Source organism: Frankliniella occidentalis, unplaced genomic scaffold (genome assembly GCF_000697945.3).
Source record: "Frankliniella occidentalis isolate FOCC.00 unplaced genomic scaffold, Focc_3.1 Scaffold107, whole genome shotgun sequence".
NCBI lineage: Eukaryota > Metazoa > Arthropoda > Insecta > Thysanoptera > Thripidae > Frankliniella > Frankliniella occidentalis.
Window position 1 is genome coordinate 252,386 of NW_026267236.1, and position 15,250 is coordinate 267,635.

General features: G+C 39.5%; 3 protein-coding genes across 6 annotated transcripts in view; 1 reads left to right on the top strand and 2 right to left on the bottom strand.

Moving 5' to 3' along the window:
• LOC113203149 (ubiquitin carboxyl-terminal hydrolase 10) overlaps positions 1–5,073 on the bottom strand; it is a 24,357-nt gene extending 19,284 nt beyond the window's left edge. Inside the window, exons 1-6 of one of the 3 annotated variants that reach the window (XM_026417675.2) lie at positions 4,946–5,073; positions 3,952–4,177; positions 3,523–3,618; positions 1,831–2,189; positions 673–1,752; positions 462–580 (exon numbers count right to left, since the gene is read on the bottom strand). In XM_026417675.2, coding sequence (XP_026273460.1) covers positions 462–580; positions 673–1,752; positions 1,831–2,189; positions 3,523–3,618; positions 3,952–4,177; positions 4,946–4,996 — 1,931 coding nt within the window. In that variant the 5' untranslated portion in view covers positions 4,997–5,073. Of the gene's footprint in view, positions 1–461; positions 581–672; positions 1,753–1,830; positions 2,190–3,522; positions 3,619–3,951; positions 4,178–4,492; positions 4,886–4,945 lie in introns of those variants that run through there. The other 2 variants (XM_026417676.2, XM_026417678.2) reach the window with 2 other exon arrangements.
• Positions 5,074–5,322: 249 nt separating this feature from the next.
• LOC113203145 (origin recognition complex subunit 5) lies at positions 5,323–8,684 on the top strand. The gene is made up of 9 exons (XM_026417668.2): positions 5,323–5,752; positions 5,884–6,055; positions 6,128–6,234; positions 6,320–6,509; positions 6,583–6,713; positions 6,780–6,919; positions 6,999–7,338; positions 7,420–7,529; positions 7,614–8,684. The coding sequence occupies exons 1-9, from the start codon at positions 5,675–5,677 to the stop codon at positions 7,657–7,659; spliced, it is 1,314 nt and encodes a 437-aa protein (XP_026273453.1). The 5' UTR covers positions 5,323–5,674; the 3' UTR covers positions 7,660–8,684.
• The window catches only part of LOC113203144 (uncharacterized), a 15,759-nt gene continuing 8,240 nt past the window's right edge, over positions 7,732–15,250 (bottom strand). The window contains exons 2-12 of one of the 2 annotated variants that reach the window (XM_026417667.2): positions 14,224–14,790; positions 13,285–14,132; positions 13,085–13,183; positions 12,766–12,956; positions 12,528–12,676; positions 12,208–12,421; positions 11,466–12,106; positions 11,215–11,381; positions 10,867–11,119; positions 10,375–10,605; positions 7,732–10,280 (exon numbers count right to left, since the gene is read on the bottom strand). In XM_026417667.2, the coding sequence (XP_026273452.1) occupies positions 9,816–10,280; positions 10,375–10,605; positions 10,867–11,119; positions 11,215–11,381; positions 11,466–12,106; positions 12,208–12,421; positions 12,528–12,676; positions 12,766–12,956; positions 13,085–13,183; positions 13,285–14,132; positions 14,224–14,751 (3,786 nt within the window). In that variant the 5' untranslated portion in view covers positions 14,752–14,790 and the 3' untranslated portion in view covers positions 7,732–9,815. Of the gene's footprint in view, positions 10,281–10,374; positions 10,606–10,866; positions 11,120–11,214; positions 11,382–11,465; positions 12,107–12,207; positions 12,422–12,527; positions 12,677–12,765; positions 12,957–13,084; positions 13,184–13,284; positions 14,136–14,223; positions 14,791–15,250 lie in introns of both variants that reach the window. The other variant, XM_026417666.2, reaches the window with a different exon arrangement.

Sequence of the window (15,250 nt, forward strand, 5' to 3'; positions counted from 1 at the left end):
TAGCTTTGACAAACATTTAATTTAGCAACAATCATCATGCAGACACGATAAAAGTAATCTGACTGCTGGCTTTTGATTGTGCCCAACCCACACTGTAAAGTATGACTAGATGTTCAAGAGCTGACAAAAAGCTGAACCAAGCCTTTCTAAACAGCAAACAAGTGACATTAAAATTAAAAATGATAAAATACTGTAATTGAAATTTCTGTTACTACACAGGTACAATTCTAATAAACCAGCTAGCCTAAACATTGTCAAATGAAGGAATTAGTAATTATGTTTGAGAGTTTTGACTTCTAACATTTCATGAGTCGAATTGTTAGTAGCTTTAACAGACAATTACTTTGGCACCAACCATCATGCAGATCTGTCAATGAAACAGCCTGCTGGCTTTTGATTGTGCATTTACATATTGAAGTCTACTGACTAAGGATGATTTAAAATAGTAAGAAAATACTTGCCTCCTGGTAGTACTGTAGGAATTGGACACAGATGAATTTGAGGTGGTATACCCTGTACCAGCGATGGAAGACTGTTTGTTGCTATTGAAGAGGGACGCAAATGAAGCTTTGCTGCCCCACTGAAACAAAAGAATATACATTTAGCTTCAAAATAATTTAATTATTTATTAACAAATCAAAAATTTATACCAAAATTGCTTTCAGTGCTTACCGGTGAGCTGGTGTTCTGCGATGGGGTAGGATTTTCTTCCACCTTGGAAGTGGCATTGCCTACAGAGGTTTGCACTGGCACAGGAGTTGCTGCAGGTGGCTCGGGGGTTGGAGACTTGGGTGGCAGAGAGACAGCGGGCGATGGGGTTGTGGTCGGATTAATAGCAGGAACTTGAGAAGGGACCGACACCGGGGATGAAACTGGGGCCACGGCAGGGGTTAGAGCTGGCGTTGGAGCTGGTGGTGTAGGGGTAGTAACTGGCGCAGGGATGGGTGTGGTGACAGACGGTGCAGAAACGATGGGTGCCGGGCTTGGCTCGACTTGCTGGCGCGGAGGCGCTTGAACTGGAACGGGATTTGCAGGCTGGCTCACTTTATCTTCTACAACTGGGGCAGGAGGCTCCGGTTTCTTCACTTCAACGGATCTCTTGGTTGACAACACGGCCCCAGCTGGAGGTCCGCTTGAGGTTGCGCCCAGCGTTGTGGTTGGAACTGAAGGACGGGGAGCGTGAGTAGGGCTCTTCGCCTCCGGGGCAGGGGCTAATGCAGGAGCTGGTGCAAGGGACGGAGCTGGTGCAGGAGCTGGTGCAAGCGCCGGAGCTGGGGCCGGCACTGGAGCTGGTACTGGGGCCAGAGCAGGAGCTGGGGCCGGAGCGGGCACGACCGGAGGAGCCTGGATACGCACCGGGATGTGTTCAGGGGGCGGGTGGGTAGGGACCGGTACGGGAGGTACGGGAATGATGGGCGGAGGGGGCAGCACTACTGGAGCGGGGGCGGGGACAGACACGGGCGGCGCCTGAGGGTAGGACACCTTGGGCCCCGGGGGACCGGGCGGCACCCCCATGCTCGGGTGGAACTCGTACACCGGGTGGTACATGTAGATAGGCGAGCCGGTGGAGGGGTGGACAGGTTGCATCTGCGGCGGGTACTGGTACTGATATTGATACTGGTACGGGTACTCGTAGTGAGCGACGTGGCCGCCGTGTCCTCGCGCCATCATGTCCTGGTTGTGGCCGTGCATCATGTTGTTCTTATCCCTCATGGACTTGCGCTGCCGGCCGCGGGACTGATCCCGCTGTTGCTGCACAGGCGAACAGGACAAATCAGTAACAAGACTTTAGCCGCACCACCTTGGTTTTCTTTTCTTTGAGCAACTTACCGAAGTGTCAATCATCTGGTACGGTGCGTGGGTGTACTGCGGCATCGCGTGCTGGTACATCGGGCTCGGGACGTAAGGCACGGCTGAGTATATGGCATGCGGCTCCTCGGGCTGAGGCGGGTAACCCTGCCCCAAGCCCTGGGCAGGAGGGCCGTGCAGCATCTCAGCGTGTGCGGTGATGGGCGGTGCAGCGGTCGTGGCCACCCCTCCATCCATGCCAGATGATTGAAGCATAGAGGGAGCGCAGGTGACAGTAACGACCTGCCCGACATCCTGGAGTGTCGTCTGACTTAACTCATCACCACTGGCTCCGTCTAGGTCGGATGCAAGATCCAAATGAGCCCCATTGATTGGGTCACCTGCAATATGTTTAACAGCTTATTACATGATAAAAAATTTGAGGTCACAAAACACTGATGAGGAAGCAAGAGTAAAATAAACAGTGCATAATTAAAAAATGAGTAACATTTGTTTTTTTAATTAAAATGTGATTCAGCCAGCAACTATGTTAGAGCCAGAATAATTTTCTAGAGTGGCCCACACTAAAGATAGCAATTTAAAAAAGTATAAAACTCGGAAGTTTGATTCAAATATGTTTACTTGTAAATGAATATCAAAGATTAGATAAGGAACCAGCTTTCATGTAGCAGGAGTACAGATGTCAAGAACAGTAACATGTAGCAGATACTACTTTGATTCTCAAAGACAATGTAATAAAACCCAGTATAGCTTTAAATATTATAAATTTAGACATTAACCTTAATCAACCATAGAGAAGAGAAATTCAAAATTCAATCATGCAAAAAATTAAACAGCACCCATGCATTTGTTTAAAAAACAATTCAAGAGGAAGAGGAGGAGGAAAACTTGTGGGAAAATGTACAAAGGAGTTCAGGCTCAAAGGGTACATTTTGAAAAATCAATAAACAAAAAAATGTCCAGGGCAATGTAGAAGAGAACATGGCATAAAAAAACAATGCAAAGGTGAAAAGTTCTAGCATTGCACCAATTGCAATTTGACTTCACAGCTGCGTTACTATCTTAGCTGTGAAGAAATTATGCATCTGGAATTAATTATCAGGGGGGAACCCAGAATGAAACTGATGCTGACCACCCTCTTAAAGCAACAAAGGAAAGTCCACAGGTTCATGTACATCATGGAGTGCAGGTACTGAAGACAATTTGAAGAGGCTAAGGTAGAATGGGTAGAATACTCCCTGCAGTTGCTTGCTACAGAGAAGCCTCTACAGAACAAAATTTTTGGGAGCACAGGGAAAACTATTTGCTTTTATAATGATTATAATAATAAGAATAATAATAAAAGAAGATTCTCAATTGTATGAGCTCATTAACTACTAAGGTGAGATGATTAATAAAATTGAAAGCACCTACAATGGAAGCAAAATCCAATGAAATTTGAATACCAAAAATAGGAGAAAATTACAACTTTGTGATAAGTGTTAACATTTTATTGCAATTATCTACTAGATATTTGCCAACAGCAGGTAAGGGAATTCCCTGAGCGTGTACTAGCAAAACACATGTGAGAGTTAAAAAGTTAATTTAAAACCAAACCAGTCAAAATGAAGCATCAGAGTACAATTTGGTAAATTGTATAATTTTTGGATATAAACTAAGTGAAATGCATGAGCAAAACCAGCAGCACAGCAAGAGCACACGACACGCATTTACCTGCGGGTACTGGTTGTAACCATTGACATGTGGGAGACCCGCCGCTGAAGAATGGAGGGGGTAGGAAAGCATGAGGGGGAGGGAGGGTGGCCACAGCTGCATAAACCCATTGTAATTCAAAACAATTAAAACTCAGAATTGAGAAGTGATTCAAATGTGGTGAGGCAAGAGCAATGTAAAGTCCAATAAAAGAAGTAGGTACATAACATCAAAGCTATCAGAATTGAAAAGAGAAGTCTCTCAAAGTTCCTGTAGTCTACAAGCATGATGTGTAACATGTAACACAGTGACAGTACCCATCAGGTCAGTCAATGATATTATGAATATCGCATTCATTAGTGATTGACCATTTAGACTTTGAACATTTCCTGGCAATTCCAATGTTCTTGTAAACATGTTACTCAGAAAATGGTCATGAAAACAACTTACCAAACTGAATGTGCGCAGCTGAAGGATCTGGAGAGGCCAGCCAATTGCAGGGTCCATTGTTGTCTTCTGGGTTTAGTTCTTCAAGTGGTGGATCAGCCGATTCTAGCACTGTTTCTTCATACCACGGTAAGGTGAGGCCCTGCTGCTCGGGGTTGGTCCCGAGCACAGAGCGCAGGAGACTTAAGTCATCCTCACCCAGATCAGACAGATCCAGGAATTCATACTCCTGAATAATAACAATTAGAATTTTAGCAACAAAAATATACTACAGCAGAAGCCAAGGAAAGTCAAATTGAGCATAATAAGGTACTGTGCAGTAGAGCACAGCCTGTCAAGACTCCAAACCATAAACATGATTAAAAATTGTTGCCTGGCTCTCTAAGAGTAAGAAATTTGGCTGAAATGATTGGAATTCATTAATTCCACTAGGATGAGAAACGACCGAAACTAATACTGACATTAAACAATGGCCGAGACACAGAAATAGGCCTACATGAGTTGCTAAACCTTATGTGCTACAGGACATCACTTCGGTGCATACCATGGGTGGAGTTGTGAGGAGGGATATTTCCAACAGAACGCGACAAACCAAAGATGTTAATAAATGAACAAGGCTGCATAAAGCAGACTCATATCGGCGCCCGCCGAACTCGGCATAACCTATGCCGCAAGAGGGGGGGGAAAGGGGTGTTAAGGTTAACCAACTCAATGCCAGAAGGCATCACGAAAGGTCAACAAGGAGTTCGTAAATAAACAGTAGTAGTTATCCCCTGGTATCAAGAACCATCTCGCTACATTGTGCGGCAAATTGCTAACACAGAACCCACGTGCGGCATGTTTGCTAGCGAAATGGAGCTCAGGGAGGAATGGGAATTGGCCGGATAATGAAGTGGGCTCAGGACACGACATTTAAAGCTCTGCTAGAGCGGAACGGCACGGCAAAGCACTACAAGTGTGTTTTACAATCCGAGCGTCACATACGCGTCCATCTTACCTGAACTGGATTATCCATTGGCCTATATTTTGAAGTCAAGTCATTTCTCATCAGAAGAAGCCATGTTCTTTAGTTTTGAGAAGTAGTGCTTCCGGTCATGGCGAAAGCACCACAGCACGAAAACTCTGTTTCCGGTTAGGGTCTATTCATAACATACCCACCACGATCATACATTGACCATGGAATTCTTTCATTTTAGCAGATTTCAATGAATTTTCCGAAGACGGAGTTTTGTGTATTCTGGTTTGTAAAAAGAATGTTCACGTAAGAAATTTCTAGAATACTTGAACAGAAATATTCATTCCAAGAAAACACCTTGTCTTCATGGAGTGGTCACATGTGGTCATGTCATGCATGGTATATGATGAATATACTCTTTAAAATGAGCGGGAACAGGTTCAAGGCGGGTGGGTGTTAAGTTTGAACCCTTAACTTCCTACACTGCTATTGTTCTTCCCCGTCTCAGTTATGTCAAAGTCTGCTGTTCTAGGAAAAATCATTCAGAACTAATATCTTGAGATTAACCTTAATTTGTTTTTCCCATATTGCTTGAATTCTAATTGAATTTCATTGTCGGCCGAGTGCCGAGCAGGACGAATTCCTAACCTCCCCATCTGTCACTTAAATTTAGTAGTTATTATTGTTACAACTTTTGCATCAATATATTTCAATACTTTCAATCAAGAATATTAAATTATTTCAACAAGTGGAGTTTCGTGAAATATCAGAATGGTGTCATCTCCTGATATACCTGATGTACTATGTCGGCATCAAGAAGTTATGCAGCTGGTTTCACTCTTGGGCCACGTAAGAAATCCATTTTTAGTGTTGTCAATTTATTACTGCTGTGCATGCATAGTCTCTTCTTAAAATTTCATATCATCTGGGTAGTTGTGGTTCACTTGTTTTCATGAATATTTGTTCTCTATTCTTGACAGCCTGGAGAAAGTGTCCCACAATCTATATTTTTGACTGGTCACAAGTCTAGTGGAAAATCATATACACTTATGAAAGTTTTAGATTCCTTAAATATTCGTTACGCTTCTGTAAATTGTGTTGAAGGGTACATGCCTCGTTTACTTTTTGAATCTATTTTGTCACAAATTGTGGGTACGTATAGATTTTTCACAATTGCAACCTGTTCTGAACTTTGTAGAAAATAAACCACTTGTTATTATCCAGGAGAAACTGTACCTCCCAGTGCAAGATGTGAAAATATTATGGAATTCATCTTACAGTTAAAAATTATTGCTGATAACCATGACCTTCATGAAAGTGTAATTGCTGTGGTAAGTTTGCATTTATTTTGTACCACCATATTTTGTTTATTTTGACTTGTCAAATCAAGAAAACTTGCCTATTGTTACCTTCTAGGTTTTGGAAGGAAGCGATAGGTTACGAGATATGAACCCAAATCTATTACCAGCCTTAATGAGACTACAAGAGCTAAGCTGTCTGAAGAAAGTTTGTGTTATTCTTCTCAGTGATGTTTTGTGGGACAAGTTTGCTCCGTCTGGTGGCCTTCCTCCACCTATTCAAATATATTTTCCTCAGTACTCTCAAAGTAGGTAGAATTAATCTTGACAATTTATTTTCTGATCAAGTATCCTAAACCTTTCCAAATTGTCTTCCTCTAGATGATATTCTAAAAATTCTGTCATTGGATAAGCCCAAGGATTATCCAGCCGACTTTCATTCAAATTATCTCCAACTCTTTGTAGCTGTTTTTCTGCGATCTTGCAGGGACATAACTGAGCTTCGGTACAAGGTGGGTGAATTATTGTAACCTCGTCTGAATTAAATTGAAAATCATACTTACCCTTGCTATCTCCAGGCAGCTGAAAATTTTTCCAAGTACTGTGAACCCATTGAAAGGGGAGAAATTGATATTAATGACTCCGGTAAATTATGGAAGCACATCTCTCCCCATCTTAAAGCTTCACTTCAAATGATTTACATGAGATTTGAGACAGGGTATGCATGGTTACTTTGCTTATGCTTTGCTGTGAATATGTAAACGTTTCTTTATCTATGGAATTATTATTATTGTCAGGAAAAAGATTGCCACAGAAGTTGATAGTGGGACATCTATGGACAAGCACAGCACACTTTCATCCTCAGCCAAATATGCATTGAGCTTTGAGCTCCCGTATTATGCCAAATACCTTATTATTGCTGCATTTTTAGCCTCATACAATTCTCCAAAGGAAGATAAAAAGCTTTTTGTAAAGCTAAGTGGTAGAAACAAAAAGAAAGTTCTGAAAAAGAATGCTCAAACTAAGATAAGTTCACTAGTCATGGGGCCTCGACAATTTGATTTGGAAAGGCTTCTTGCCATATTTTATTCAATCATTGAGGAAAAACCCCACATATCAGTCAACTTGCTAACACAGGTCTGTAGCAACTACTCTTGGGGCATTTTTAGGATTTGTGTTATGCTAGTGCAGCAACTCAAGCCATTTTTAATCTTACAGATAACCAGCCTGGTTGAACTGCAGTTACTTCAAAAAGCCGGAAGTGATCCTTTAGAAGCCCCTAAGTACAAGTGTGCAGTAGGATTCGATTTTATCATCATAATTGCCAAGTATGTCGATATTTCATGTTTTCATGAGCCAATAGGTAGAATGAAGATGAATTTAATTTGTGATATCGAATTCTATTTTCTCAGGACACTCAGCTTCAATGTTACAAAATACCTTGTGGATTACAAGTAATTTTGGGGGAAGATTGCTGGTAAGGTCTTATGAATTTTTTTTAAGTGTGAATGATTTTTTGACTGCAGCAACTTTATCTGTATTTAGAACATTTATTTTTTTGACAAGGAGATACAATACAATTATTTTAAAAGAATTCTTAATAATAGTAAAATGAATTAACTACTTAAAATTAATTTTAAGTTCACATTCTAAGGAACATAGTCCAAATGTTTTAAAAATTGATGGGACAGGTCATGTCATGACACAATCATCAGACAGATGTAAAACAAGAGAGATGTTCTTGAGGTTCTTACTATGCCTATCAAGGCAAGGCATTAAGTGTGAAACAAAACAAAATCATTTGGCTTTGGAGTCAGATTTACACTTAAGAGATCTCAATGATACTGTAAAAATGAATACAGCAAGCACCTTTGCCTCAGAAAATTAATTAAATTTGTTTGGAGTCACAATCTTTCAAAAGCCATTCACATATATGGCAAGAGAAGAGCCGTGCTCTGTTAGGATGTATGGTGCTTTTTCTTGCCCACACTCAAAACAAAAAGCCAACAAATTCATTTAAAAACTAGCAGTCTTTCAATGAATTTTAAACCACACTTTGTACACACACAGAAGAAAGGAAACAATCCATGGGTCATACAATTTAAAAAAAGAAAAAAAGAAAAAGAAAACAATTTTGTACTGACTCTTGACAAGAGTAAGAATAGACACTGATACCTATGGAATTATTAAACTAACATCAGTAAATATAACAAATATAATAAATTAAACTTTTCAACCAATAACATAAAAGAACACAGTAATTTAGGGAAATCAGAGTTAGGTATAATGCTCTACACACACAGCACACACACAATCACAACACCAACAATTGTTTGTTGAAATAGTAATGCAGACCCAGCAAGATTTAAAAGACTTTCTTTAGAGTTAAAATGTTGCTAGAGACCAAAACCTACAATACTACTACTATGTGTAATGAGTGTAACACAGTTCTATGGAATAAAATAAAACCAAAATGCACAGCAGAGATACTGGCTCATTCATTTAGAAAATAAAGGCATTCATAGTGTTTAATTACTGTTACAGTAGTTAATGAAGCCCATAAGTAGGATACTCATAATTACAGAAATGTTTACACTTGATAATCTAGATTCAAATGAATAACTTTCCATGTCAAGCAAAAATTTAAAAAGGAAACAAACACACACAACAGCATACACATACCATGAATAAAAACTGAATGAACACACTAATTTGAACAATAATATGTGGTAGAATTCAACAATCACATTACAATATAGTAAAACAATTCATATTATGTTCCAATACAAATAATAAAAACTTAAATCACAGCATACAGAGTGACACATTCTGCATCAATATAATAACCTTCAATTTAATAGGGACGGGAAATTAATGAAGAAAAAAAGAGGGAAGCATAGGTAACAATTGTTTCCATGTTGTGAAGGCTCGAAAAAGTATACACTGTGGCAACATGGCAACCACATATTTTACTTTGATGAAGTCCAAACCTTGCTTGTTTTTTTACTTACGTTTTATGGATATTTTTTTTTTTTTTTAAGAAACACAGTGCATAACAGTTTGGCTCAAATTTTGTATTCAAGGGGAAACTTTTGCAAGTTGCTTTGCTGTAAATGCACAAAATCTGTTACATTTGCTGAAGTTACAACTTTTCTGAGCTTGAAGAAGTACACAGTTACTGTAGTAGCTGTGCTACATGGAATATTCCATGGCATTATTACATAGGCCCACTAGTATATTTAATACACTAAATTAGTACAATTATCTAACACAGTTCTATACGGCATAGACTGAGTGATTAAAATTATTGAATGACATCTTGTACTATATACAGTACACTTTAAAATAAGAAGTATAAAGTTGTACTATATTTAGTACAAGATTCTGGTTCAGAAGAAATAGGGGTAGCTAGTACTTCTTTGAGAGTTTCCAAGTTGAGATAGAGTGAATAAAAGGTCTAGGCTTGTTTAGAAACATTCAAAAACCTGGAAGAAATGGTACCTTAGCAGTTTTTCACCAAATATGCAGACCACAATCTGGAGAGCATCAAACATAAAATGTTGCCGAAGGCTACAAATACCAATCTCAACAGCTCAAACTTAATCACAAATCACTTAGATTTCTGTATTGTGAGGTTCTCGGGCATGGTGTATTCGGACATGTTTATTGTGATTTGATTTAGAAGTACTAGCTTTGCCACAAATATGACAAGTAAATGGACGAGTTCCATTGTGTATGCGCATATGGTCCTTAAGGTAATAATTACGATGAAACGTTTTGTTACATATGGTACAGGTGTAATTTTTGCCTTCTTCGTGTTGCCTCATATGACGCAAGCAGTTATACTTACGTACAAACTGACAACCACAGTGGTTGCAAGTGAAAGGTCTTACATTGCGATGAGAATTCATATGAGTGAGATAGTCAGGTCTTCTGCAAAATGAGGCTTTGCAAAGTGTGCACTTATGCTGCCTTGCAGAACGGCTAGCATGGGTCCATCGATGAGTCTGTAGGTTCCATTTAGTGGTGAAATCCTTTCCACAAATGTGACAAGGAAACGGACGTTCACCACCATGAATCTGAAATTGATTTAAAAAGTACAGGAAAAGATTAGGCTTTTATTCTTTGTTCTACATAAAACTGAATGTCATGGTTAAGTATAACCATAGATACCTTGATGTGGCCTGCAAGGGAAGTTTTCAAAAACACCAGGTGACAGATAGGGCATTCAATGTTTTCTCCTTCTCTTTTTTTGCTAGGAACATAACGACTATCATGTGCTCTTCGGACATGGCGAGTCAAACTTGCCGTATGGACAAATTTCTCAGCACAATAGTGACAAGATTTCGGCTTCATTTCGTGAATCTCTTTGTGCCATTCCAATTTTTTCTTTGAATGAAGAACCTGCAATTTAGACGAGAGAGTAACATGTGTTAGTTGTTTAGCAGAGCCCCTTCCTTTTTCTCTATAAATCAAATGGCACAGGCTCGGCTCACAATCCGTCACAGACAAGAAAGAATGAGGTAAGGACAGAAATGCCTTCACAAATTCCCCTTGCCTGAGGTGGCTCATTGTGGCTCATGTCTGGCCTGTATTAGCTTATTTAGAGAGAAAAGCTGTAGAGCTCAGTAAAATAGAAATTACACTACTACAGAAATACATTACCTCCCCACAGTGACAAATATAATCTTTAGTTTTAGGTTTCAGATTTAAATGATGCCGGTTTCGATGTTGAATCATATTTGAATATCGTTTGAAAGTCATATCACAGTCAACACATTTGATAGGGGCATTTCCAGTATGTGTATTCATATGTTCATCTAGTTTCTGTTTTGTAACAAATGATTTATTACATGAAACACACTTGTGGGGTTTTTCATCCATGTGCCACCTCATGTGAAGAGCCAAATATTTACGTCTAAAAAGTAAAATAAAAACTTTTAGAAAAGTACACAGTGAAAGATACCATAAGTGGACGATGAACGGGGAGAAACTAGACATAATTTACTGTACCTCACAAAAGTTTTACCGCAGAGCTGGCATTCAGCTGGGTGAACCATTAGGTGATCATAATAATTACGCTCCTTGTCAAATGTTTCACCACAAGTTGTGCACTGATACTTCTGATCTTTGTGTTTGCTAGACATATGTTGGGATAATTGTTTAGCAGTTTTGAAATCCTGAAACAATTAAATTAACTGAAAAGCTGAAAAGCAAAACCAATTATTGGCTGACAAATTATATAATTTAACCTTAACACCTACCTGGTCACATTTCTGACAGCCAAATGACCCTAACGCGGCTGACACGGCCTCGCTCTTAACTAAGGGCACTTCCACATAAGCAACTTCAGTTGACTCAAATGCTGTACTCTGGCAAGGCTCGGAGGAAATTTCAGGTACAACCTGAGGATTTGTTTGAGATTCAGAAGCATCAACAGGTTCAGTTTTACTTATTCGATACTGATTAGCAAAACCAGTTTGATCTGATGTTTCATCTTCAACAATAACTTCTTTTTTGATAGTTGACTTTGGTTTCCGAGGATTTCTTTTCTTAGGTTTGGATACACAATTGTCTCCCTCCTTGGAGGAGGAGCTTGGAGCATTAGTCTCTTCAGTCAGCCCTTTAATTTCTGATGTCATATGCACAGCAGGAAGAGGTGTGCTCTTCATCTGTTCACAAGGATGCAAACGACGTAATTTAAGAGTATTGAACACTGAAGAGCATTCCTTGCATCTGTAGACACGTGGTTTGGAAGGGGCTTTTTTCTCTTTAGTGTCTTTACTTTGTGATTGTTTGCTGTTAGAACCTTTACTAGACACACCAAACTCCACAGTGATAGGCTTCTTCCCTGTACTGTGGCCCTCACCATAAATTTGTGGCTGAATGTGAGATGAAAATGGGGCTGGAACAAAATATATGGATAAGATTACAACAGAACGGCATTCAAGTACTCGATAGATAAAATACTTCGTCTACAATGAATAATACAGGAATGATGCTTACATTCACCAACGAAGTTGCTGCTTGAAGAGGTTTTGGGGATGAAAGGTTGCAGTGTGTTAGTAAAGGAGGGTGCAGCATTGAAGCTGGCCGGATGGTTATCACCAACATTCGCATTGCCCTCGCTATCAGAAACATCAGAACCTGCCCAGCTTTCTCTTGCTGTCAAGTCATATGAAACAACTGGAGATGGGAGTTGTCGAGTAATGTGATATGCCTTGAAATAAGATGACAAAAGACAACATTGAAACATACAGTTTTTGACTTATTAATTCACAGAAATATGTAGTTTACTATATGACATAGATTCAAACTTTACATACCGGTACAGACCACATGGAACTACTGTTTCCCCCAATACTCTCTTGTTCAGAGAGTTCCCCTCTTGGGGGCATTGTCTCATCGGTTTGAATATTCAGAGGGGTGGAAGGTGAATCAAGTGATTTTTGATATGGTGATGGGGGTGCCGAATCTATTAGATTAGAAATTGAATGAAACCATTAATGCACAAAATCTCTGCATACAAAAAATGCGACAAAGTTACAAGTGCAGCCTACTAACCGCATGGGGGGCTCCCTGCCCTACTTAGTGATCTATCATCCTGGAAGTCACTGTATGACTCTGTAACTACATCTGGTATAATGAATTCAAATTCATTTTTACCCTGAATATTGTTGGTATTATTTCCAGATGATTTCTTTAAACATGTCAGGATTACATTTCCAAATGTTATGTTTTTCTCAGCATTAGATCTAAAGACAAAATATGACATTTGATTATGGTAGTACTGTGATAAAAACATTAAAAAGCAAAAGCAAAAGAAAGAAAAAAAAGGAATTATCTGAACTGGATTTTTAACCAAATTTAGATGAGAACTTACCTGAGGTCATTTGGCATGTGATCAATGTCACATGCAGCAGACAAGTCTTTAACAGCAGCATTACTTTGGTGTGCTTCCTTCTTAAGATTTGTTTGTGCCCTAGAGTTAGATTAAAAAAAAATATAAAATCAAAATTATAACATGAAACATTTCCACCAATTTAAGTGTGTACACAGAAGACAATATTAGGAATTATTTACCAATTTTCATCTTTTTCCTCACAAGGAATGGAAACTGAATGGCCAAGAGAAACATTGAGATCTGACCGAACTCTCAGGACACCTTCAACACTGCTGGTTGAATGGGCCCCTGGAGATCCTAGATTATTCCAGTTAGACAATGCTCGAGGTGACCCCTGGGCAATTCTACTAGGGGAAACTTCTTGAAATTGATCAGTAGGTGAATGCCTACTGGGTGAGCCTAAAGAAAAACATATCCGCTTCTTTGGTGGAGTGAGCAAATCTTGTTCTTGAGGTGTCCGATGTTCGAGAGATGAAGTAAATTCAGGTCCTGTTGAAAGTGTCTCTGACTCTGGAAGGTCTGACATCAGAACATGGGGCTCATTGCAGTGTTTTACAGTTGATACCTGAGCTTTTAAAACTTCTGAAACATATGAGGCTGTTTCTGGTGCACTTTCTAATTGATCTGACACTTTTTCCTCGTCTTCCCTAAGGTTTTCATGAAGGCTGTTTTCCTCTGAATCAGTTACTGGCGATTCAGAGCACACTAATGATGTTGAACTGTCACCTGGAGCAACCCAATCTTCTGAAAGGCTCTCTGCAGCAGTGCTTGCTGGCTTTGGATTGATGTTGCTCGATACGGTGAGCGAATTATTTCTTGATGAAACTTCAGATTTTAATGCTACATGCCCAGTTTGGGAAGGTTCAGTAGAGGGATGGGCTTGAATAATACTAAAGGGTGACCTCACCACACTGTTGCCCACAAGAAATTGCAAGTGCTGAGCAAGATTCAAAGGGCTGGAATATGATGATGAAGCAACAGAAGTGCTGGGTGGACACACAAATGGACTGTATAGTACCACTGGTGCCTGCTGAAAAAAGAAAAAAAAGGAATAATTTATGATTCTAGTCAAAGAATACAAAACAAAGTGTTAAACTTAATGCAAGAGAGAACAATACCTGAGTTGAGGGAGGGGGGGCAGAATTAGGGACGGCACTTGTAACTACTGGAACATGAATGAATTGTGCCACTGGGGATGAACCAGTCAAAAACTGAGGATACGGGGAAAGGTTGCTTGTTGAAGAGGATGGTGCGCATTGTTGCAGCGCATACTTTACAGACGTAGGGGGCAATTTTTCCTCATTTTCTGAGTCAACATGTAGATCTATAGCACCTTCTGTATTATTCCGAGTCTCATGAATACCTTCCTCATCAGAATCATGTGGAGGAGCAGGAGGAGTGCATGAATGAGTAGTTATATCAACAGCATTTTCGACCCGCTCATCATCCCCTTCTGGACTTTCCAGGGGCGAGTAATCTTTTTGTTGTACAGAGCTAGAGGGTTCAAAATCTTTGCAAGCATCTTTTAACTGTATTAATGCCTCAATAACTTGTAGTTTAGGGTGAGTGTTGAGGTGCTCATGAAGAGACTTAGCCTTGGGTAAGAACTGCCTGCATACTGGACAGCACACATTGCCTGACCCCATTTCGTTATGTCTCACCCTGACATCAGGTGCAGCAGAACACTGGAAATGAGGGAGAAAAAATAATTTAAAAAAAAGACGTCCATTCCATTTGTAGTGAACTCACTGCATGTTTCATGGCGGAAAAATTCTTCAGATTTCTGATATATTTTGAAGAAACCACATATACAAACAATGTCAAATGAGAACTTAGAATTGAACTATTTAGGCTATATTAAACAACAGAAAACAAAGCAATACTGTCATGAAGTCAAGTAGTGATAGGGTTACTGACAGCTGACAGCAAAACATAAAATAAATTGTGATGGGTTAGTGTGGAAAAACGCTACAAATTCAGAATCAGTTTGCTATTGTAACTTGAACCTAAAAGAGGCAAACATTGAAAGGTTCTTGACATTTTGATTTACGTAATAATTTTTTGTTAGTGTCTCTAACAATGCCACTGTCAGTAAACTCAAACAGTGATAAGGGCCATACAAACAGACTAAAAGCAATATATATT

Coding starts and splice junctions, on each gene's coding strand:
- LOC113203145 (XM_026417668.2), top strand. CDS start 5,675: ATGGTGTCATCTCCTGATATACCTGATGTACTATGTCGGCATCAAGAA. Junction 6,056..6,127: donor TATTTTGTCACAAATTGTGG/GTACGTATAGAT, acceptor GTTATTATCCAG/GAGAAACTGTACCTCCCAGT. Junction 7,530..7,613: donor TTTATCATCATAATTGCCAA/GTATGTCGATAT, acceptor CTATTTTCTCAG/GACACTCAGCTTCAATGTTA.